At 47.3% G+C, this 24,837-nt stretch overlaps 1 protein-coding gene across 5 annotated transcripts in view; it reads left to right on the top strand.

The window, feature by feature from the left end:
• VMP1 (vacuole membrane protein 1) overlaps positions 1 to 24,837 on the top strand; it is a 361,547-nt gene that overhangs the window by 84,356 nt on the left and 252,354 nt on the right. For all 5 annotated transcript variants that reach the window (XM_063954047.1, XM_063954048.1, XM_063954045.1 and 2 more), the window contains exon 2: positions 2,713 to 2,812. In XM_063954047.1, the coding sequence (XP_063810117.1) occupies positions 2,737 to 2,812 (76 nt within the window). In that variant the 5' untranslated portion in view covers positions 2,713 to 2,736. The remainder of the gene's footprint in view (positions 1 to 2,712; positions 2,813 to 24,837) is intronic.

Raw genomic sequence — 24,837 nt, 5'->3', positions numbered from 1 at the left:
CCAGCAGGTCTCCCTGAAAATAAAAAACATAACAATAAAGTCTTTAGAGAAACTCAGTAGAGCTCCCCTGTGTGTGTCCAGTCACTCCTGGGCACAGAATCTAACAGGTCTGGAGGAGGGGCATAGAGGGAGGAGCCAGTTCACATCCATTCAAAGTCTTTTAGTGTGCCCATGTCTACTGCGGATCCCGTCTATACCCCATGGTCCTTACGGAGTCCCCAGCATCCTCTAGGACATATGAGAAAGTTGTTTTAACATCCTCTCTCAACTAAAACATTTTCATAAAAATCTGAGATGGGTGGTGGATACGCCTGGTTGAACTGACATGGAATGACCCTGCTGGGATGTCCTCCACTTCCAGACTGCAGGGCCTTGTCTACCTTTTTGTCTCACTTCTGCACCTCATGTGTCAGCCTCCGTGCACTTTTGATCTGTGTTCATGTATGCAGTGTTCTCCCCAGCGCCTTTTTGATGAACGCTTGACTCTGCATTTTTCTTACAGTCCTGTGGCTGGCCCTGCTTGCAGAGTGCGCTGACATTGGATAGTGAGAGGGTGCCATGATCAGCAGATATGGTCACTCTGCAGGGCCACCCTTGCTGGATGGATGATCCCAGCTGCTCCTTCTGCCTAGTCTTTCTCTTCCTCCCACAGTCTGCCACCTGGCTTTGGGGGAATATCTGCGAGGGAAAAACTGTATGATTTCTATTTTGATTGATTTGTACTTGTGTCATAGCTTTGTGATGCCTTACGAACAAACATACTATATTAACCTATGTTAACCTATCATTATGTTTATAGACTGTAAGAGATTACCAGAGTACCTGGAAAAATCCATGTAAACACACAGAGAACAGGAAAACTCCACACATATATGACCATAGTTAGAATTACACCAAGAAACCCAATGCTGTGATGTAGCAATGCAAACTGCTCAAGTTTTACTTCTTTCAATAGCACTTCTTCCAATTCTACTTATTTGCGTTTGCTGTATGTAGAACCTACAAGTAGCTCTAGAAACAGTAAAAAAATATGTAGGGCGATTCTCCGTGATGCACGGGACAGCTACACAAATTCAAACCACATACTTCTCCAAAATACCAAGATTTTAGTGGGTCTTAAGTTATAGGGTAAGGCCGTGCTACCAAGCAATTAAGTTTTCATATAACAACAATTTCTTAACAGACCAGTTCAAAAGGAATAGAAATGAAAAGTGTGTGATGCACTGGACTTTATGCTCACTTCCTGGAGAATCACCCTGTATCAAATGGTTTCGTTTTAGTATGTGTGTTTATTAAGGTTAAAAATGCAAGCAATAAGTTAATGGGAGGGAGAACTTCAACCCAGGGGAGCTGTATTGGCCCTCACTGACCACAGTGATATCATTCTTCTTTTTTTTCAATGGAAGGTCCTTCTTGTAGATTACTTTAGTTTCTTACTAACCAGTCTAGTCTTATTGCTGTTCCGATTTGTGAAGCGCAATGTAATATTCTGGCGATATATAAATAGCTGTTAATAAATAAGGTAATTTCTGTGTTATGGGTTAGGTACATGTGGTAAGGAGACCACCGGAATCCCGGGAGCGGAATGCCGACGAGGGGGGGTGGGCGAGCTCAACAAGCCTCTTGCGGGCTCAGTGCCGACCTGCGGTCGCTACAGATTGTATTCCCACTCTGTGGGTGTTGTGGATACCCACGAGTGGGAATAGTCCCTGCTAATCGGCATGCCGACTATCTGCATTCTCAGGGGGCGGGATGTAGGGGGAGGTGTAGACCGCCGGTCACATAACTACGTCCCGACTATCCAATCTGCAGTATACACACCGCTGACTTATCATTCCTGTTATAACGATAAATGTCCCTAAAGATTGTTCAATGTTGACCCAATCATGTGCATACTACATATAGGCTCATTGGGAATGATGAATGTCGTGCAGCTCCCTTTATGTTGGGAGCTGATCTGACAGGTTATTGAAACAACCGTCAGGTTTTGGGTGCTGTGCTCACACCACAAAAATTAGACCAGTCAACCATTAAGATTGCGCTTCAGAGATTTACACACCCTTTATTGTTTTTTTGTTCCCTTTTACACATGCAGGAAAAATTCTCTGCAATGTTGAATAACTCTGACGGGCCCTACACACTGGCAGATTTCGTTCATATCGTTCAGTGTGGAGGCAGCAACGACGAACGATGCGCGGCCCTGCGCTCGTTCATCGTTGGTGCCCCGTCGCTTATGCATGCATGAAAATATGGACAATCTCATCCATATTAGCATGCAGTGCTATGGAGCCAGGTGACAAGGGGAGTGAAGAAAGTTCACTCCCCCCCAGCTTCCCCCCCCCCCCCCCCCCCCCTACACACTGCTGGTTCGGCCGCCGTTCGTATCGGCCGTCGGACACCTCGGCGGCACATCGCCATATGTGTAGGGCCCTTGAGTATATTGTATTGAGAGTATTGCACAATATGTTTTTATTACAATTCCATCTGCTTTATTGGAGTGCAGCCACTAGTGTATATACATATTAAGAGCTCCTTTTGCAGGGCTTCAGGTAGCAAATCTAGTTATTATGTTTCTTTGCAAATATCCTTGTAACCTCGTTAATCAAGTGTTTCATTTCCCTGCTTTATGAATATATAAATGCTTGTGAACAGCCATAGTGTTTATGCATGCAAGCGTGACCACTTTTTTTCTTTCTTTATTCCCCCTCTCAGATTCAACTTCAGTTGACATATGAAATGGCAGAGAATGGCACTGATTGTGAACAGAGGCGCATTGGAATGGGTAGAGAACAACACAATGGGAACTTTACAGGTATGATGGCCAAATGTTACTAATTATTTAGATCTTTAGGCCAGCAACCAGTTAACTGCGGTAATTTAACGCAGCTAAAGGATCGGCCTGGTTTTATCCACTTAGCCCCCATATGTGGCAGTTATCGAGGTTTATGCCTCGGGTGTCTCAAGCGCTCGAAGCATTATTTCGCGATAAGCAGCCGCCAGAGACCCGTTTTTGTGCAATCCCACTTATCGGACAAAAACGGGTCATTTACTGCACAATAAAAATGGGCTATAATTGGACATATATTTTAGCCCATTTCTCTTATGTCCGAGAGGATACTGGGGATCCATTTAGTACCATGGGGTATAGACGGGTCTGCTAGGAGCCATGGGCACGTTAAGAATTTGATAGTGTGGGCTGGCTCCTCCCTCTATGCCCTGCCTACCAGACTCCATTTAGAAAATGTGCCCGGAGGAGGCGGTCACGCTTATGTAAGCTCCTGAAGAGTTTTCTGCATTTATTTTATCTGTTTGTTATTTTCAGGCAGGACTGGTAGGCACCAGCCTGCCTGCTTCGTGGGACTTAGGGGGGGGGGGAACGGCGCAACCTCTTGAAGGGTTAATGATCCCGTTCCCCGCTGACAGGACACTGAGGGAAATATTTGCATGCCCCACCACGGCGAGCGTACATTCCCGCAGCACGCCGCCATCCCTAACAGGGCCAGAAGAAAGAAGAATGGTGAGTACTAAGCTGGCATGAGGGTACGGAGATGCACGGCTTCTAACCGGGGTGGATTGCGTCTCCAGACTCCGTACACAACTGCGTCTCGGTACACTGTACACAGTACTTACACTGGCAAATTAAGCCTTAAAACGGTTCTGTCTCCATTTTAAGTACAATTTACCTCAGCCAGTATAAAAAAAAAGCGGGAAGACCGAGCGCTATTGAAGGGGCAGTGCTTCACTATGAGAGGATTTAGCAGCTCACCAGCGCCATTTTCCCTCTGCAGTGGACACAGACGCTGACTGACAGGGAGCGCAGCACCTCCGGTGTGACTCCAGATTACTTCAGCGGTACCAGGGGGTCATAGCAGGGGGGAGCAATTATTAGTGTACTAAGTCCCCAATCTGGGTGCTTAGTCTGCGACCCGGCTAAGCTTGGCATTAGCAATAAGGGCGCGGTGTGCTGGCTCCAAATACCTCTGTGTCTCCCTGGAAGGGCTCTTTGTGGGTTAATTGTGTTTTTAACCTTTCCTGTATGTGTGTGTGTGTGTGTGTGTGTGTGTGTGTGTGTGTGTGTGTGTGTGTGTGTGTGTGTGTGTGTGTGTGTGTGTGTGTGTGTGCTGTCACATTTACAATATGTCAGGCAAAGAATGTGTTTCATGTATGGCAGAGTGTTCCTCTTCCCCAGGGAGCTCACTCCTATGTACTCAGTGTAGTGGACCTTCTCAGGCTAGTGGGGCTGAACCAACGTGGCTGGATTCCCTCAAAGGAATTATTTCTAATATCTGTAATAAATTGTCCTGCATATGAGAAAGAGACGCAATACTTAAGACAGTCTGTGGATGAGATTATGAACAGAGACTCCGTCCCCAAACAAGCATCTCAGTCCCTTGCCATTTGTCCACAAAAACGATCTCTGGCCCATATCCTGCAATCTGAAGCTGAGGGGTCAGACATGGAGGAGGGGGTGGTGGATTCAGAAGGGGGGGATGCTGCTCTGTCACAGTGAATACAGGCTCTTATAGAGGCTATCAGAGATGTACTACAAATTCCTGATAAGGTGACAGAGGAGTGTGAGGAATCTTCTTTTAATGTAAAAAATTCCTCAGTCACTTTTCCTGTGTCAAAGGAATTGAATACCCTGTTTGAAGAACCGTGGGTTAATCCTGATAAGAAATTTCAAATTCCTAAAAGGTTAATCTCATCTTTTCCTTTTCCTCCTGAGGACAGGAAAAAATTGGAAAGCCCACCGATAGTGGATGCATCTGTGTCCAGGTTATCACGGAAGATTGTGTTACCCGTCCCTGGTGCAGTCTCCCTGAAAGACGCAGCTGATCGTAAGATTGAGACTACACTCAAATCCTTGTACACAGCTGCTGGGGTGGCTCAGAGACCCACTATAGCATGTGCATGGATTACTACAGCCATTGCTAAATGGTCGGGTAACCTTATTGAACGGTTGGATTCCTTATCTAGGGGGGAGATTGTGTTACTCCTGCAACATATACAGGACTCTGCGAACTTTATGGTGGAAGCCATAAAAGAAGTAGGTTTGCTTAATGTACGCACCACTGCTATGGCAGTGTCAGCACGCAGGGGCCTATGGTTACACCAGTGGACTGCCGACGCAGACTCCAGGAAAGGCGTGGAAGGCCTACCATTCACAGGAGAGGCCTTATTTGGAGATGAACTGGACAAATGGATCTCCAAACCTACTGCGGGTAAGTCCACATATCTTTCTTCTGCAGCTCCCCTAACCAGGAAGACCTACTCAGGACCTACCCTACAGTCCTTTCGGACTGCCAAGTTTAAGGGCAAAGTCAATGGATCTTCTACTGCCAACAGAGGCGCTAGAGGTAAACCACGAAAACCAGCAACTGCCGGTTCTCTGGAACAGAGCTCCAGTTCTGCTTCCTCAAAGCCTTCTAAATGACGGTGGACCGTGTGGCCTGGAAGACTGGCAGGTGGAAGCCCGACTAAAAAATTTCAGTCACATCTGGACAACATCATGCCAGGATCCCTGGGTCATAGATCTTATTTCCCAGGGCTACAGACTGGAGTTTCAGGAGCTCCCACCTCACAGATTCTTCAAATCAGGCTTACCAGCTTCACAAGAGGCAAGAATAACCTTACTGGATGCCATTCAAAAACTGGAACAGACTCAGGTCATTGTTCCAGTTCCATCTCATCTGCAAAACAAGAGGTACTATTCTAACTTGTTTGTGGTACCGAAACCGGACAGTTTGGTGAGACCGATTTTGAATCTAAAATCGTTGAACCCGTACTTATGAGTGTTCAAATTCAAGATGTTTTCTCTAAGAGCGGTGATCTCAGGTCTGGACGAGGGGGAATTGCTAGTGTCTCTGTATATCAAGGATGCGTACCTTCACATTCTGATCTGGCCGTCTCACCAGGCTTATCTACGCTTTGCACTGCAGGACTGTCACTACCAGTTCCAGGCCCTGCCATTTGGTGTCTCCACGGCACCGAGGGTGTTCACCAAGGTGATGGCAGAGATGATGTTTGTCCTTCGCAAGTAGGAGTGAACATAATTCCGTACCTAGACGATCTTCTGATAAAGGCACCGTCCAGGGAAAGGTTGTTGGGCAGCATTGGTCTCACAACCAAACTACTCCTGGATCACGGGTGGATTCTAAGTCTTCCGAAATCTCATTTAGAGCCAACTCGGAGGCATCCATTTCTGGGAATGATACTGGACACAGAGCCACAGAAAGTTATTCTTCCGTTGGAAAAGGCATTGGTAATCCAGTCGATGGTTCGGGATGTCCTGAAGCCAACCCGGATATCGGTGCATCTATTCATTCGCCTTCTGGGGAAAATGGTGGCCTATTACGAGGCGCTTCAGTACGGAAGGTTTCATGCGAGGCCCTTCCCACTGGATCTGTTGGACAACTGGTCCGGATCGCATCTTCACATGCACCAGAGGATCCGTCTGTCGCCAAAGGCCAGGATCTCCCTTTTATGGTGGCTCCAGACTTCTCACCTGATCGAGGGCCGTCGGTTCAGGATTCAGAATTGGATTCTGCTAACCACAGATGCAAGCCTCAGAGGTTGGGGAGCAGTCACCCAGGGGTTGCAGTTTTAAGGTAGATGGTCAAGTCAGGAAGTCGTCCTTCCAATCAACATTCTGGAACTCAGGGCTGTATACAAAGCCCTTCTGCAGGCCTCTTATCTTCTTCAAGACCTGGCCATTCAGGTTCAGTCGGACAATGTGACGGCATTAACGTACATAAACTGACAGGGAGGAACAAAAAGCAGAGCAGCAATGTCAGAGGTATCAAGAATTCTCCTTTGGGCAGAAAAACACGCTGCGGCATTGTCGTCTGTCTTCATTCCGGGAGTAGACAACTGGGAAGCAGACTTCCTCAGCAGACACGACCTGCACCCGGGGGAGTGGGGCCTTCACCCGAAGGTGTTGAGGTGCTTGACACGTCGATGGGGATGTCCACAAATATACATGATGGCCTCTCGTCTCAACAAGAAGCTCAAACGGTATTGTTCCAGGTCGAGAGACCCACAGGCAGTGGCAGTGGACGCTCTGACAACCCCATGGGTCTATCAGATGGCGTACGTGTTCCCTACACTTACACTGATCCCAAGAATTCTAAAAAGAATAAAAAGTTCAAGCAATTATCATTGCTCCGGATTGGCCAAGAAGGGCCTGGTACGCGGACCTTCTGGAGATGCTACTGGAACATCCGCGGCCTCTCCCTCTTCGCAAGGATCTCCTGCAACAGGGGCCATTCGTCTATCAAGACTTAACACGGCTACGTTTCACGGCATGGAAGTTGAATGGCTGATTCTAGCCAGGACAGGGATTCCTGATAAGATCATCCCGACTATGATCCAAGCCAGGAAAAGGGTAACGTCTAAACATTACTACCGTATTTAGAAGAAATACGTCTCTTGGTGTGAGAGCAGAAAATATTCTGCCGTGGAATTTCATCTAGGACGTTTCCTGCTTTTTCTGCAGTCGGGTGTGGATGTGTGCCTACGTCTAGGCTCCGTAAAGGTCCAGATTTCAGCCTTGTCCATTTTCTTTCAGAAATAATTGGCTTCTCTTCCTGAGGTCCAGACGTTCTTGAAAGGGGTTCTGCGCATCCAGTCTCCCTTTGTGCCTCCTACGGCACCTTGGGATCTCAAGTGGTGCTGCAGTTCCTCATATCGGACTGGTTTGAACCATTACAGTAGATACACATAAAATATCTTACGTGGAAAACCGTCACACTGTTGTCCTTGGCTTCAGCAAGACATGTCGGAGCTGGGGGCGTTGTCTCACAAGAGTCCCTATTTAATCTTTCATGAGGACAGAGCTGAACTCAGGACTTGTCAGCAGTTTCTTCCTAAGGTGGTGTCGGCGTTTCACATCAACCAACCAATTGTGGTTCCGGTTGTTACCGACACCTCTGTTACTTCAAAGTCTTTGGATGTTGTGAGGGCTTTGAAGGTGTATGTGAAGAGAACAGCTCGTCACAGGAAATCGGACTCGCTGTTTGTTCTTTACGGTCCCAACAAGATTGGGTGTCCTGCTTCAAAACAGTCAATTGCACGTTGGATCAGACTCACTATCCAGCATGCTTATTCCACGGCATGATTGCAGATTCCAAAATCTGTATGGGCCCACTCGAGTAGGTCAGTGGGTTCTTCTTGGGCGGCTGCCCGCGGTGTCTCGGCCTTACAGCTCTGCCGAGCAGCTACTTAGTCAGGTTCGAACATGTTTGCAAAGTTCTATAAGTTTAATATCTTGGCCTCTGGGAACCTTCAGTCTGGTCAATCAGTTCTGCAGGACCCTCAGTACTCTCCCACCTGATTTGGGAGCTTTGGTACTTCCCGATTGTACTAAATGGATCCCCAGTATCCTCTAGGACGTAAGAGAAAATAAGATTTTAATTACCTACCGGTAAATCCTTTTCTCGTAGTTCTTAGAGGATACTGGGTGCCCGCCCGGTGCTTTGTTCGTCCTGCACTGTTACTTGGTTAAGTATTGTTGTTTGGTTCAGCCGTTGCTGTTCCTGTTCCAAGTTTGGTTAACATGGCTTTCCTCTTGTTTGTGTGTGCTGGTTCGGAATCTCACCACTATCCTTTTATATCTTTCTCTCAAAGTATGTCCGTCTCCTCGGGCACAGCTTCCTAGACTGAGTCTGGTAGGAGGGGCATAGAGGGAGGAGCCAGCCCACACTATTAAATTCTTTAAGTGCCCATGGCTCCTAGTGGACCCATCTATACCCCGTGGTATTAAATGGATTCCAAGTATCCTCTACGGACTACGAGAAAAGTATTTACCGGTAGGTAATTAAAATCCTATTTTTTGCCATGCAGTAAATTACCGCATGCAATTGGATACCGGCCGTATTGTTGAGTGAAACTTGTGGTTTGAGCAAAAATTCCATTACATGTATTTTTCTGAGGTAAACAAGCACTTATTGAGTAAAAACTGAGGTATTGTCATTGTGTTGTTAAGCTAAAGACCCAGCACTCTTGTGTCACTTGACAAGAGACCCACATTTTTTTGTCACATGACTCATTTTTTTATTTTTCATGAATTGAGAACATCTGTAATCTGAGACTTGCTTTTTCCATGGCATACTGCTTTATCATTCATGTTTTTCTTTGTAAAACTGTGGAGCAACTTCAGAAATCTTAAGTAGGACTTTAAAGTGTACATATATACAATTGGTGGTGTATGTTTGCATTCTATTTGTTTACATATTCATTAATTTAATCTACAGTCTTACTTTGCCTAATATTTTATATATTTTTTCTTATTTTGGTTTGTATTTACTGTGCCTTGGTGCAATAATACATAGATGTCTCGATTCTTTTCTGCCAGACTAGAACTAGTCTGTGGGGGTTATTCAGTTAGGGCTGTTTTTTTGCCTAGGCAAACAAATTGCACTTTTCGCTATTTTTTTAGGGTGAATGGGGATTCGCTGTATTCAACAGCACGGCCGTTTTGTCGCCTAGGCGAAAATTTCAGCAGGAACAAAAAACATGTGGATCGGCAAATCCACATGTTTTCACACCTGCGCCGATGAAAACACAGGCCGTTTTTGCAGACTTTGAGGCGTTTTATACCAGTGCCTTTTCATTAAAAAAAAAAAAAAAAAGTGAAAAGGCATTGGCGAAATTGTCTTAAAAACTGGCGAAAATGACTTGCAATTGAATACGCAAGGGCGGGAATTCGATAGCTCCGAAATTGTCGGAGCTAATTAAATACCTTCCTGTAACTGGCAAAGCAGGCACACTTTCTGTAATATACAGGCTGTATTCACTCTATGCCTTAGTGCAGTGTTTCCCAACCGCGGTCCTCAAGGCACACTAACAGTCCTGGTTTTAGTGATATCCAGGCTTGAACACAGGTGACTTAATTAGTACCTCAGTTATTTTGATTTAACCATCTGTGCTGAAGCCTGGATATCACTAAAACCTGCACTGGTGGTGTTTCTTGAGGACCGCGGTTGGGAATGCCTGCCTTAGTGCAAGGCACTGTACATAACATAAACTTCTGTCTAGTACAGTGGTTCTCAAACTCGGTCCTCAGGACCCCACACAGTGCATGTTTTGCAGGTCTCCTCACAGAATCGCAAGTGAGATAATTAGTTCCACCTGCGGATCTTTTAAAATGTGTCAGTGAGTAATTAATTCACCTGTGCACCTGCTGGGTTACCTGCAAAACATGCACTGTGTGGGGTCCTGAGGACCGAGTTTGAGAACCTATGGTCTAGTATATTCCATCCATTTCCCACAGAGCCTAATTACGCAAATACTTTTTGTGCTCATTAATTGTATCAATGATTTATAGAAAATGCTAAATAGACCAGCATATGCTAAGTAGATGTAGGGCAGCTAAGAGGATAAAACGAATAAATATATATAATATTAGTACACAGCAAAATGCTGTTTCCACATGTTTTCCTTATATACTTTTATTCAGATTAGCTTACACTTTTAATAAGTAAATGACAAGAACTAGTTTATTTATTAACAGTTTCTTATATAGCGCAGCAAATTCTGTTGCGCTTTAACTAGTTCTATAAAATGTTAATTTCCAACTTCATGCTCCATGCTGATTTCTTCTTAGGTTCCTACTTACTCGCCTCCCATTCAGATCCTGCTTCTCACTTAATAATAGAGGCTATTTAACTTTTATTATTATTATTAATATTTACTTCTATTATGCCTGCATATTCCCCAGTGTTTTCATTTGTTCATGTGTGTCATTTTGTAATAAGTACCTTTGCTTGGTGGTTACGGGGGAGTGTGAAAAGATAAGCTTTTGCAATCTTGGAATACAAGATTAGAGGGGCTAATTCAGGTTGGATTGCAAATCGTGATCCAACCGGAATTTTTGCGATCCCCTGCGGGTGCATGCGCATGTGCCCGCATTTACTGCTAGTGACCTGCAGTAATTACAAATGCCTCTGCCGCACTCGCAGGGTGGCAACGAGGGTTCACTACGATATGCCGGCGGTCGGGCTCCCGGCGACCAGCATACCGGCGCCGGGAGCCCGGCCGCCGGCTTACCGACAGTGTGGCGAGCGCAAATGAGCCCCTTGCGGGCTCGCTGCGCTCGCCACGCTACGGGCACGGTGGCGCGCTACGCGCGCCACACTATTTTATTCTCCCTCCAGGGGGGTCGTGGACCCCCACGAGGGAGAATAAGTGTCGGTATGCCGGCTGTCGGGATCCCGGCGCCGGTATACTGTGCGCCGCGATCCCAAGAGCCGGCATACTGAAGACCACCCGGCAACGATCCGTTTCTAAGGTGGAGATGGAGCGCTGTGGGGTTAGTGGCAGAGAAACTGGGTGCGTGGTGGCGTTATCGTGGCAGCTGTGTGATATCTCCACGCAGCCGCTCCAATCAAAAAGATGGAGGCGGACCTCCTGCCGTCGCAGCCAGGAAGATAGGAAGATCGCCCATGGCCCAGTGCCTCCTAAATATAGTACAGTACATTAACCAAGCTGAATAGGGGGATCAGGTTAAAATATTGTGGTTTCATGCCATGATGTTGCACGAAAACAATTGTGAATTTGTTGCTTATTCGAAATGTTCAAGGTATCAATAAAACATTACCAAACCTCAAAAAACTTCTCAAGAAGTTGTTGCTCTTTATGTAAAGACTTCTCCATCCAGTCCATTTTGAACACTTGAAATAGTTTATCTTTAAACATTTGCATAGAAGGAGGAGCAGTGTGTATCCATTGCTGGAGTATGCATTTCCTCGCCACGAGTATCAAAAGTAATTTAAGACAGCCTGGTGAAATTTTAAATGTAGTTGTCAGTATACCAAAAATAGTCCATTCCGGGGTCAGTGGTAAAAATGTAACAACTCTGAAATTGCGAGTTTGAATTGAAGCCAAAATGTTTTGATGAGGATACAATCCCAAACCAGTGGTAAATGGAAGCATCAGGTCTAGCACATTGCGGACAGGTTGATGAGGAAGCGAGCCCAATTAAATGACAATGAGAGGGGGACAAATATCCCAACTACAAAAATGTAATGAACATTTTCTTGGTATGTAATCACCAAGCAAACTCAAATTGAATATAAAAGTGTTTTTAAAATTGATAATTCATTAAGGTCTGGAAAGTATTTCTGCCAATGAGTGATACCAGTATCCTACTGACCACTATAATATGGGGTCCGCAGTATTCCGTAAAAATAAGCAATAGCTCCTCTAGAATCAACAGAAGATTGAAGTCTGTGTTTAATTGGTTCATCTAGACTCTGGGTGAGAGGAAAGAAATTACCTTTGACGTGTAGTGCTGCGCCTGTGAAAGAGATTGTGAGTTTGCAAAAAGAAGAACTGGGAAGGAATATACCTGGGAAAAAAATACTGGACGTTGTGTGGTCAAGTGTGTAAGTTGGCAAATCGTATTTAGGCCATTGGAGGCCCACAGTGTAAATGGAGAGGAGGCTAAGCTATGCTGACAATTTACATTACCCTGTAGAGGAAGGAATAAAAATGTGAGGCCTTGAGATTCCACTTGTTGCGTATATTATGCCAAGCTGACCATGCAGACATTAAAAGAGGGTTATCTAGGAGTTAGAATTATTTAATGTCATCTTATTTAGGCCAAAACTTATAAAAATGTAGACCTTTACCATGCTTTTGTCATTTCCTCTCCTCCTTACCCCAAAAAATGTTCCAACAATTCAAACTTATTTCCAAACATTTTTCTGTAATGTCAAGTGGCCAAGGATTAGTCTGAGACTGTGAAGTCACTCAAAGCCAAATAGGTTTATTCATTTCCAAACATCCTTAATTAGGATAATGTAACCTTGATGTGATGCATTGTTACGTGGCTTCATGGTCACAATTTATAAGCCAATACCTCAATAGGAAAAAGAAAAACGAAACAAATTTCTACTGCGGGGTACACTGGGCTCCACAAGGAAAGACATAGGGGTGTAGAGTAGGATCTTGATCCGAGGCACCAACAGGCTCAAAAGCTTTGACTGTTCCCAGAATGCATAGCGCCGTCTCCTCTATAACCCCGCCTCCCTGCACAGGAGCTCAGTTTTGTAGTTGGTGCCGCAGATAGCAGGCACATAACAGAGGGGCTGCTCTGGGCAGCCCTAAGAAGAGCTTTTTTGAGAAGAAAAGTGAAGACTTCAAGGGCTGTAGCAGTGTGTACACGTCTAGTGACATTCACTGCTGCAGCTCCATCTCTCCCCAGCGGTGCTGTACACTCCCGAGCCTTGGTTGCCGGGTAACTACAGCTGGAGGCTCCGGTTTTCTTCTGGTCAGGCACACACGACCGTGGCTCTCCGAGATCGCGTGGCTGCGCTTCGGGAGGTGGTGAGTGGGTCTCGCTTGCGGGACCCCGTGCTTTATCGCGATCCGGCGGGGTTGGTGGGAGGCGGGCCGCGTGCTTTGGCGGTGGACACTGTGGCAGTACAGGCGATCCCACTAGATCACCAGGGCATGGGTGCAGGTCAGGTTTTCCCTTAAAACCTTTTTATGTGTAGCCCGCAGTACCTGGTGGTTTTTCCAGCAGAGGGGATAAGGCTTAGACCTGGAGCCCCTCCCCCAGCCCCAGGGCGCCATTTCCCGCAAATGTTCCCGCCCTGGAGCTGCATATATGTCTCTCCCTCACTCCCTGTCAGTGTCTGGGCGCCATTTCTCTCAGCTACACTGTTCCTGGGACTGCTTGGGCAAATCCTCCTGTGTAAAGCCGCCTGGTTGTCAGCGCTGTGACTTTACATGACACTTAAGTATTCTACATGTCAATCAGACACTGTTAGTTAAGAAAGAGTGCATTTAGTCAGGGTTCCCTGGTACAAGTACCCTGTGATATACATCCAGTTCTTACTGTGCAGTGTTATATCTATTGACTACATAGCTATATATAAGCTGGTCTAGTGCAGTATTATTGTTAGTAATAACCTCTGCATTGTTTAACTGTGACTATATGTGTGTGCATTAGCTTGCTGAGTGGTTTCCATTTCATGTCTCTCACTCAACTTGCTATCCCTATATTGTATAACCTGAGGGGGCTTGGTGCGTCAGGTTTTATAATTATTTAGGATTTTCACAAGATATACTTTAATACGTATTTTTCTCTGTGATTTTAGTCACTATATCTCTCCTGTATCTCTGCTTGTGCTGACTACACTGCGCAGGGATTTGGGCAAGAGGTATTGTGCTGCTGAAAATTGTACTGTGTTACCTGATACTGCAAGTTATACCATGTCTGCGTCTGAGGGTAACGGTTCTGGGGCTGAACACACTGCCGGTGTTGCTGAAGCCACAGATCCCTATGAGGAGACTACAGCAGCTTGGGCTCTGGTTCTGGGGGCTCCTTGCTCCCCAGAGGGACTGTGGCAATGGGGGTACATAATGACCCACCATGGGCTACTTTCTTCACGCTTCTACATACGCTAGTTACTAAACTAACACCCCTTATGGGACCTCCTATGCCGGTCCAACCGTATGTGGTCCCCGCAGCTAACCCGCCGTGGGCGGATAATTTGTCTGCTCAATTAAAGAAGTTGAACCAGTCCTTGACTACTAAAAAGTCTGACCCTCGCTCGTCTAAGACCAAGGGGTCCTCTAAGCGAGCTCTTATCTCCTCACAATCCACTGCTGTCACTGACACCTCGTCTGATGAAGATGGCGCTTACACTGGCCCCAAAGATTCTGACACAGATACTGCTGATGGGGAGGGTAGTTCACATGTGGATGTTCCTGATCTTTTGGCGGCTATTAAGTTAATTTTACAGATTACGGATGATCCCGAGCCATCCGACCCTCCTTTGAAACCAGATAGGTTAAAGCAGAGGTTCTCAAACTCGGTCCTCGGGAGCCCACACAGTGCATGTTTTGCAGGTCTCCTCACAGAATCGCAAGTGAAATAATTAGCTCCACCTGTGGACCTTTTAAAATGTTTCAGTGAGTAATTAATACACCTGTGCACCTGCTGGGTTACCTGCAAAACATGCACTGTGTGGGCTCCCGAGGACCGAGTTTGAGAACCTCTGGGTTAAAGCGTCAGAAGGTGGTTAAACAAGTTTTACCTCACTCTGACCACCTAGTGGATATACGTCAGGAACCCTGGGGAAACCCGGGTAAGAAGTTTGTGCCTCAAAAGAAGATGCTGGCTCGCTATCCCCTCGCGCCAGAGCTGTCTAAAAATTGGGAAACGCCTCCTCCAGTAGACTCACATGTGGCTAGGATGGTGGTTTCCTCAGCTCTACCTGTCACTACCGTCACGTCTCTAAAAGAGCCTACGGATAATCGTGTGGAGGGTTGTCTGAAAGCGATTTACACCCTCACGGGTGCTGCACAAAGGCCCACTATTGCAGTAACATATGCTGCAGAGGCTATTGAAGCATGGGCCCTAGAGTTAAAAGCTGAAATCTCTTCTGACCATGCTAGACAATGCTTGTCATATATTGTCATAGCTTCTCTCTATATTAAAGAGGCGGCTTCTGATGCCGGTATCCTAGCAGCCAAGGCCTCTACTACATCAGTCCTGGCTCGCCGGATATTGTGTATGAGATCCTGGTCTGTGGATCTGCACTCTAGAAAAACCCTGGAGGTACTCCCTTTCAAGGGAGATGTTCTGTTTGGGGAGGACTTAAATAAGATAGTGGCTGACTTGGCTACTGCCAAAACTGCCTGTCTGCCAAGTACCGCTCCTTCTGTGTCGAAGGCTAAAGGTACTTCCTTTCGCCCCTTTCGTCCTTCAGGTAAAGCAAAAGGTCAGACGTACAACAAGCAGGCCCGCACTTCCAAACCTGGTAAGCCGAAGCCCAAAAGAGCCTGGGCTGCCCATCAGCCAGCTTCCAAGACCGATAAGCCTGCCGCATGATGGGGCGGGCCTCCTCCTGGGGGATCCCAGGGTGGGGGGCCGGCTTCTAGGGTATACCCAGGAATGGTTGAAGACCACTGCAGATGCCTGGGTACGGGAAGTCGTCACTCGAGGTTACGCCTTCAAAAACCGACCCCCTCATCGATTTTGCCGGACAGACGTCCCGTTGGACCAGAAAGGCAAACACTCTACATTCGGTGGTACAGACCCTTCTGGATACAGGAGTCGTAGTACAGGTGCCTCTTGCTCAGAGGGGCCGGGGGTACTATTATCCACTGTTTCTGGTCCCGAAACCGAATGGGTCCTCCCGGCCCGTTCTCAACCTCAAGGCATTTAACACGTTTGTGAAGATTTCCAAGTTCCGTATGGAAACCCTTCGCTCCATAGTTCTGGCCTTGGAACCTGGGGACTACATGGTCTCCCTGGACATACAGGATGCTTACCTGCATTTTCCTATAGCAGTGTCACATCAGCAATACCTGAGGTTTGCGATTGGCAACCTCCATTACCAGTTTTGGGCGTTACCTTTTGGTTTAACTACGGCTCCGCGAGTCTTCACAAAAGTTATGGCGGTGCTGACGGTGGTACTCCGCCGTCAAGGGGTCAGGATACTGCCGTATCTGGATGACTTGTTAATCCTGGCAAATTCCCCAGAACTTCTCCTACGTCATCTGAATATGACTGTCCAGTTTCTACAAGCCCACGGGTGGCTCATCAACTGGAAGAAATCCTCCCTGGTCCCTACTCAGAGCATGGTGCACCAGGGAGCGCTATTGGACACTCACAACCAGCGGTTGTTCTTGTCTCAGGAGAAAGTCCTGAAGCTTCAGGACAGGATTCGTTGCTTCCTTTCTCGTCCGCAAGTGTCGATACATTCGGCGATGCAGGTGCTGGGCCTCATGGTATCGGCATTCGACATGGTGGAGTATGCTCAATTCCATTCTCGCCCCCTCCAGAGGCTGATTCTAGCCAAATGGGACGGCCTGCCTCACCGGATCAGGTCTCACATGATCTCATTGACTCCGGAGGTCCGTCTGTCGCTGCACTGGTGGCTCCAGGACCAACGATTATGCAGGGGCCGTCCCTTCTGGATATCCGACTGGGTCCTGTTGACGACCGATGCCAGTCTAAGAGGTTGGGGAGCGGTGCTGGAGCAACACTCCCTTCAGGGTCGGTAGACCAAGGAGGAATCTCTCCTCTCGATCAACATTCTGGAATTGCGGGCGGTCTTCAATGCGTTGAACCTGGCCCAGCATTTAATTCAGAACCGTCCTGTTCAAGTACAGTTGGACAATGCCACCACAGTGGCTTACATAAATCATCAAGGCGGCACTCAAAGCCGTTTGGCAATGAAGGAAGTCTCACGGATTCTACATTGGGCGGAACGCCATCTACCGGCCATATCGGCAATATTTATTCCGGGAGTCCTAAATTGGGAAGCGGACTTTCTCAGTTGTCAGGACGTACATGCCGGAGAGTGGGGCCTCCATCCAGAAATGTTTCAACTCCTCGTGGAAAAGTGGGGCCTTCCAGACATAGATCTGATGGCTTCTCGGCACAATCACAAGGTTCCGGTCTTCGGAGCAAGGACGAGGGATCCTCAAGCAGCATTCGTGGATGCGCTGGCGGTGCCGTGGAGGTTTCAACTGCCGTACGTGTTCCCTCCGGTGTCACTCCTGCCCAGGGTAATTCAGAAGTTCAAGCAAGAAAGAGGAATTCTGCTCCTCATAGCTCCAGCGTGGCCCCGAAGGCACTGGTTCTCAGACCTGCAGGGCCTATCGTCAGAGCGTCCAATTCTACTTCCACAACTCTCAGACCTCCTCGTTCAGGGCCCCTGTGTCTACCAGGACCTGGCCCGGCTGTCTTTGACGGCGTGGCTCTTGAAGCTTCCGTCTTGAGGGCTAAAGGGTTTTCTGAGGCGGTCATTCAAACTATGTTGTGGGCCCGGAAACCGGCTTCTGCTCGGATTTACCATAGGGTCTGGCATTCTTACTTTGTTTGGTGCGAATCTAACAATTATGACGCTTCCAAGTTTAGTACAGCCAAGTTGTTGGCCTTTCTTCAGCAGGGCCTAGACTTAGGCCTGCGTCTGGCCTCCCTCAAGGTTCAAATATCTGCCTTGTCGGTGTGGTTTCAGAGAAAGATTGCGACCTTACCTGATGTGCATACCTTCACTCAGGGTGTGTTGCGTATACAACCTTCCTATGTCCCGCCTGTGGCTCCTTGGGACTTGTCTGTGATTTTGGAGGCGTTACAAGAGTCTCCGTTTGAACCTCTTGGTTCAGCTGATCTTAAGTGGCTTTCACTTAAGGTGGTGTTTCTGCTGGCTATTGCTTCAGCTAGAAGATTGTCGGATTTGGGTGCCTTGTCTTGTAGTTCCCCATATCTGATTTTTCACCGTGACCGGGCGGTTCTTAGGACTCATCCCGGATATTTACCTAAGGTGGTTTCTTCATTCCACCTTAACCCGGAGATTGTGGTTCCGGCACTTGTTTCTCCTGATCTGTCTCCCAAAGAGCGGTCTTTGGATGTGGTACGGGCTCTCCGTATCTATGTGAAGAGAACTGCTTCTATTAGGAAATCTGATTCTCTCTTTGTGCTGTTTGGATTTCACAAACGGGGCTGGCCTGCTCACAAGCAAACTTTGGCCAGATGGATTAGAATGGTGATTGCACATGCTTATGTGAGGGCTGGTCTATCAGCTCCTGCTCACATTACGGCCCATTCTACTCGGTCTGTTGGACCTTCTTGGGCGGCCCGCCGTAGTGCGACCCTTGAACAATTGTGCAAGGCGGCTACGTGGTCTTCAGTGAACACGTTTATAAGGTTCTATGCCTTCGATACTGCCGCTTCCCAGGATGCTTCCTTTGGACGCCGGGTTCTTGTGCCCGCTACAGTGTGTCCCCTCCCATAAGGAACTGCTTTAGAACATCCCCAATGTCTTTCCTTGTGGAGCCCAGTGTAACCCGCAGCAGAAAACGAGTTTTATGGTAAGAACTTACCTTTGTTAAAACTCTTTCTGCGAGGTACACTGGGCTCCACGAGGCGCCCACCCTGACGCACTTAGCTTCTTTGGGTTGGTATGGCATTAGCCGCTGACACTTCTCCTGTCGTGAGAGTGTGGTGTATGTGGCTACTAACCGTTGTCGTCTCTTTTCCTGCTACTGCATTGGGCTGGTTAACTAAAAACTGAGCTCCTGTGCAGGGAGACGGGGTTATAGAGGAGGCGGCGCTATGCATTCTGGGAACAGTCGAAGCTTTTGAGCCTGTTGGTGCCTTGGATCAAGATCCTACTCTACACCCCTATGTCTTTCCTTGTGGAGCCCAGTGTACCACGCAGAAAGAGTTTTAACAAAGGTAAGTTCTTACCATAAAACTCGTTATTGGTAGTAAATGTTTCTTACACCAACATGACCAGGAAATTGCTCAGATAACCCTCTTCTCTGTACTACATAGAAACTGTAGCATCTACTTAGACGTAAAGCTAGCTTTAATTAACATAAATACATTTATTTGCCCTTCATACAAAATTTGGACTTCCACGGTGGTATGGCTCCCTACGCCTTTGCAATTTAGAGAGTGTATTCTGCCTGTTATACCATTAATAGAATGATGATCAAATCCCTGACATTTTCTGAAGCTGCGTAGAAACTCGTAGGGTTAGAGCTTGCATGTTAGCCTTACTTCTGGCACAGCATAATACCAGTTCAGTGATGAGAGTGGTTTCGGGCACTGAGTGACACAGGGGGTCATTCCGACTTGATCGTAGCTGTGCAAAATTTAGCTAAATTTCTCTTGTATCCACAGTTCTTTCAAAGAATAGCTTTCACTCAGTGGAATTAGAAAGACTTCTTGTTGCCCACGATGCTGCAATATTTTTTGTTAGTTAACAATCGGCAGTCTGTTCAATCAATAGCGGCTATTTATAGCAAAGTTTTGCCCAGTATATTAGTCAGTCTGTTGATGAGATGCCAAATTCCTTAGCTGTAAGGTGATCAAAGCTTAATACAATTATGTGCTCTCCTTTGTTTAATATTTAAAACATGGCCATGCTGTTTGAATTAAAAGACAAATTAGCACGTCCGTCCTCTGTAGTTTTAGGGAACACTGGTCTGCTTACTCCCGGCCCTGGTAGCTAATTCCTTTTAGATGAGCCATATCAGGAGATCCGAGTCCAGTTCCACGACGTGAAGGAGGTAAGGTGCGTATGTAGATTGACTGGTATCGGATAAAACACGTTTCTCCACTTTTGAATTATCTCAGCGGCTACCTCAGTCAGTAGTCCAGTCTGACTGGTTTGAACCTTTGCACAGGGTGGACCTGAAATATCTTACTTGGAAGACTGTGATGTTGCTGGCTCTAGCTTCTGCTAGACGGGTGTCTGAATTGGGGGCCCTATCTTGTAAGAGCCCGTATTTGATATTTCATTAGGGTAGGGCGGAGTTCAGGACTCACCCGCAGTTTTTGCCGAAGGTGGTTTTGGGCCTTTCACATAAATCAGCCGATTGTGGTTCCGAAAATGTCGGATACGGCAGTCCTTGGATGTTGTGAGGGCTTTGAGGATTTACGTCAGGAGGACAGCCCGTCACAGGAAGTCTGGCTCGCTATTTGTCCTTTATGACGCTACCAAAATTGGATGTCTTTCCTCTAAGCAGTCCATTGCTCGTTGGCTTAGATTGACCATTCAACAAGCCTATTCTTCGGTGGCATTGCTGCTACCGAGTTCTGTCCAGGCCCACTTCACAAGATCGGTGGGTTCTCCCTGAGCGACTGCCCGGGGTGTATCGGCCCTACAGTTGTGCCGTGCAGCTGCCTGGTCAGGGTCGAACACGTTTGTTAAGTTCTATAGGTTCGACACCTTGGCCAGTGACGACCTTCAGTTTGGTCAGGCGGTTTTGCAGGAGTCTCAGCACTCTCCCACCCTTTCTGGGAGCTTTGGGACTTCCCCATGGTACTAAAGTACATTCCCAGTATCCACTAGGACGTTAGAGAAAATAGGAATTTAATAGCTACCGGTAATTCCTTTTTCTCGTAGTCCATAGTGGATACTGGCCGCCTGCCTCAGTGCTTTGTGTTCATGCTTACCTGGTTGTAAGTGTTCTTGTTTGGGTCTGCTGTTGCTGTCCCTGTTCCATGTTTGGTTAGCGTTGCTATCCTTGTTATAGTTAGTGTGGCTATCCTCTTTTCTGCATAGCGCAGCTATCTTTTGTTACTGTGTTTTGGTTCGTTACCTCACCGCTATCTTGTTGTATTTTCCTTCTCTCATGGTATGTCCGTCTCCTCGGGCACAGTTTTCCTAGACTGAGTCTGCTAGGAATGGCATAGAGGGGAGGAGCCAGCACACACTAATGTTTTCTTAAATTGTCAGGCTCCAGTGGACCCGATCTCTACCCCATGGTACTAAAGTACATTCCCAGTATTCCCTTCCTTAACAATGTGGTCATTCAAACCTGATCGCACGCTACGATTTTTCGCTGCGCTGCGATCAGGTCAGAACTGCATATGCACCGCAATGCACAGGCGCGTTGTACGGCTACAAAGTGCATTGTTGCTGGGTGATGGATTGTACGAAGAATCCATTCGCACAGCTGATCGCAAGGAGATCGACAGGAAGAAGGCGTTTGTGGGTGTCAACTGACTGTTTTCTGGGAGTGTTTGGAAAAACGCAGGTGTGCCCAAGTGTTTGTAGGGTGGGTGTCTGACGTCAATTCCGACCCCGGACAGGCTGAAGTGATCGCAGCGGCTGATTTAGTCCTGGGCAACTCAGAAACGGCACAAAACTTTTTTTTACTGCTCGGCTGCAAATGTATTCGCACATTTGCAAAGCAAAAATACACTCCCCTATGGGCGGCGACTATCTGCTCGCAGCAGTGCAAAAAAACCCTAGCGAGCTATGAGGTCTGAATGAGCCCCTATGACTGATTAATACGTTTGCTCTGCCTCATAACTTATTATTGACGGCAAGCACATATAAATAATTATTCGTAGGCATCTTATCACATAGGAGAGTACTCATAGATCTCTCTCCCTCACACAATTGTCCTAAATGTAACCAAACAGAAGCTTTATAATTATCTATGGAAATGCTTTGTGGTATGTAGATGCACATTTCAAGTAAAATGAGATGCTAAATTATATCTAAATGTAAACTATGTTCAGTTCATCCTGGGATGGGCAATACTTGGTGTTTTAATCAAGGGCAAAGAATCTGAAGAGGATGTAAAATGCTATTTCTGGCTAACATGGCCCTAAATGTGAGGAGTTTGTATATTTCCCCCCGTACTTACGTGGGTTTCTTCCAGGTACTGGTTCTTATCTGCTGCCAAATTCTATATTTCTAAGTGTATCAGTGAAATAACTATCCTTTAAAAATGAAGGGGGTGGGTGTTATGCATTATGCTGGCCCGAATCATGCCATTATAACTCTTCCTGCTTTGCCTCTTTACCAAGGCGAAGCAGGAAGCACTAGTGTCAAGTTTCAAGAACATAATGGGGTAGATGTATCATCCGGTGAGATGGGGGGAAGTGGTATCAGCGCACATTATGTACACTGATACTGCTTCCCCCCATGTATTACAGTGATGATGTGTGGCAAGTGACAGGGTGCTAAGCTTCCATGTCATTATTGGTGGCGGGTGCTGCTATCTGTAAGATGTGCAGGGTAATGTAAAATCGGTCTGTTTCGAGATCTGCAGGTGTCGTTGCCCCATTGACAGCCACTGTAGTGTCTGCTGCAGCTGCCGGCTCTGGGATGCCCACAGGAAATCTCATGATTAGTAGTGAGATCCTGCGCATGCTCACTGGAGCCAGCCGCCAGTAAGATACAGGACTCCAGCACTAGGCTGATGCGCTGTGGAATCTGACCCCAAATGTCATGGTATTCCAATAGAATGAATTGTAAATGTGCAGGATTGGATTGCAATGAAATTGTCAAAATAACATGAAGCAGTATTATTACATAGTGTGCTCTGAAAATACTCCCAGAGCCACCAATTTGTTGAGCACACTGTAGTGTCTCCAGTTAGCATTATTAAACACTGTAGTGGCTCCAGTTAGTGGTAGGGCACACTGTAGTGGTTCTAATTAGTGGTAGGGCACACTGTAGTGCCTCCAGTTAGTGGTAAGGCACACTAGTGGCTCCAGTTAGCGGTAGGGCAGTCTGTAGTGGCTCCAGTTAGCGGTAGGGCACACTGTAGTGGCTCCAGTTAATGTTAGGGCACACTGTAGTGGCTCTATTTACCTTTATTGCACACTGTAGTTGCTCCAGTTAGCGGTAGGGCACACTGTAGTGGCTCCAGTTAGTGGTAGGGCACACTGTAGTGGCTCCAGTTAGTGGTAGGGCACACTGTAGTGGCTCCAGTTAGTGGTAGGGCACACTGTAGTGGCTCCATTTAGCGGTAGGTCACACTCTAGTGGCTCCAGTTAGCGGTAGGTCATACTGTAGTGGCTGTATTTAGCGTTATTGCACACTGCAGTGGCTCTATTTAGCGTTATTGCACACTGCAGTGGCTCTATTTAGCGTTATTGCACACTGTAGTGGCTCCAGTTGGCGGTAGGGTACACTGCAGTGGCACCAGTTGGCGGTAGGGCACACTGCAGTGGCTCCAGTTGGCGATAGGGCACACTGTAGTGGCTCCAGTTGCCGGTAGGGCACACTATAGTGGCTCCAGTTGCCGGTAGGGCACACTGTAGTGGCTCCAGTTGGCGGTAGGGCACACTGTAGTGGCTTCAGTTGGCGGTAGGGCACACTGTAGTGGCTCCAGTTGGCGGTAGGGCACATTGTAGTTGCTCCAGTTGGCAGTAGGGTACACCGTAGTGGCTCCAGTTGGCGGTAGGGCACACTGTAGTGGCTCCAGTTGGCGGTAGGGCACACTGTAGTGGCTCCAGTTGGCGGTAGGGCACACTGTAGTGGCTCCAGTTGGCGGTAGGGCACACTAGTGGCTCCAGTTAGCATTATGGCACACTGTAGTGGCTCTAATTCACATTATGCAACTGTATGTATTTCTCATACGTCCTAGAGGATGCTGGGGACTCCGTAAGGACCATGGGATATAGACGGGATCCGCAGGAGACATGGGCACACTAAAAAGACTTTGACTGGGTGTGAACTGGCTCCTCCCTCTATGCCCCTCCTCCAGACCTCAGTTAGACCTGTGCCCAGGAGTGACTGGACACATACTAGGGGAGCTCTCCTGATTTTCTCTGGAAAAGACTTATGTTAGATTTATTTTATTTTTTTCAGGGAGACCTGCTGGCTACAGGCTCCCTGCATCGAGGGACTGAGGGGAGAGAAGTCAGACCTACTTCTGCTGAGTTAAGGGCTCTGCTTCTTAGGCTACTGGACACCATTAGCTCCAGAGGGTTCGATCACTTGGTTCGCCTAGCTGCTTGTTCCCGGAGCCGCGCCGTCACCCCCCTCACAGAAGCCAGAAGAAAGAAGCCGGGTGAGTATTGGAAGAAAAGACTTCAGTAACGGAGGTAACCGCAGCGGTAGCGCTGCGCTCCATGCTCCCACACACCAACAGCACTCACAGGGTGCAGGGCGCTGGGGGGGAGCGCTCTGGGCAGCAAGTTACTGAGGGCTAAAATTGCTGGCAAGAGGGACATACTAGGTGCCTGGGCACCGCGTACTATACCCCCCGCCAGTGTAACGCAGCGGCCGCGCCGTGCGCCATTGCTCCCACACACCAACAGCTTACAAGGGTTTAGGGCGCAGGCAGGGGGCGCCCGCCTGGGCAGCGAGATATATACAGGTTGAGTATCCCTTATCCAAAATGCTTGGGACCAGACGTATTTTGGATATGGGATTTTTCCGTATTTTGGAATAATTGCATACCATAATGAGATATCATGGCGATAGGACCTAAGTCTAAGCACAGAATGCATTTAGGTTTCATTTACACCTTATACACACAGACTGAAGGCAATTTTAGCCAATATTTTTTTATAACTTTGTGCATTAAACAAAGTGTGTCTATATTCACACAATTCATTTA

This window comes from Pseudophryne corroboree, chromosome 2 (genome assembly GCF_028390025.1).
Source record: "Pseudophryne corroboree isolate aPseCor3 chromosome 2, aPseCor3.hap2, whole genome shotgun sequence".
Taxonomy (NCBI): domain Eukaryota; kingdom Metazoa; phylum Chordata; class Amphibia; order Anura; family Myobatrachidae; genus Pseudophryne; species Pseudophryne corroboree.
Note: the sequence above shows the minus strand (reverse complement) of the source record. Positions and strands in the feature narration are given on the sequence as shown.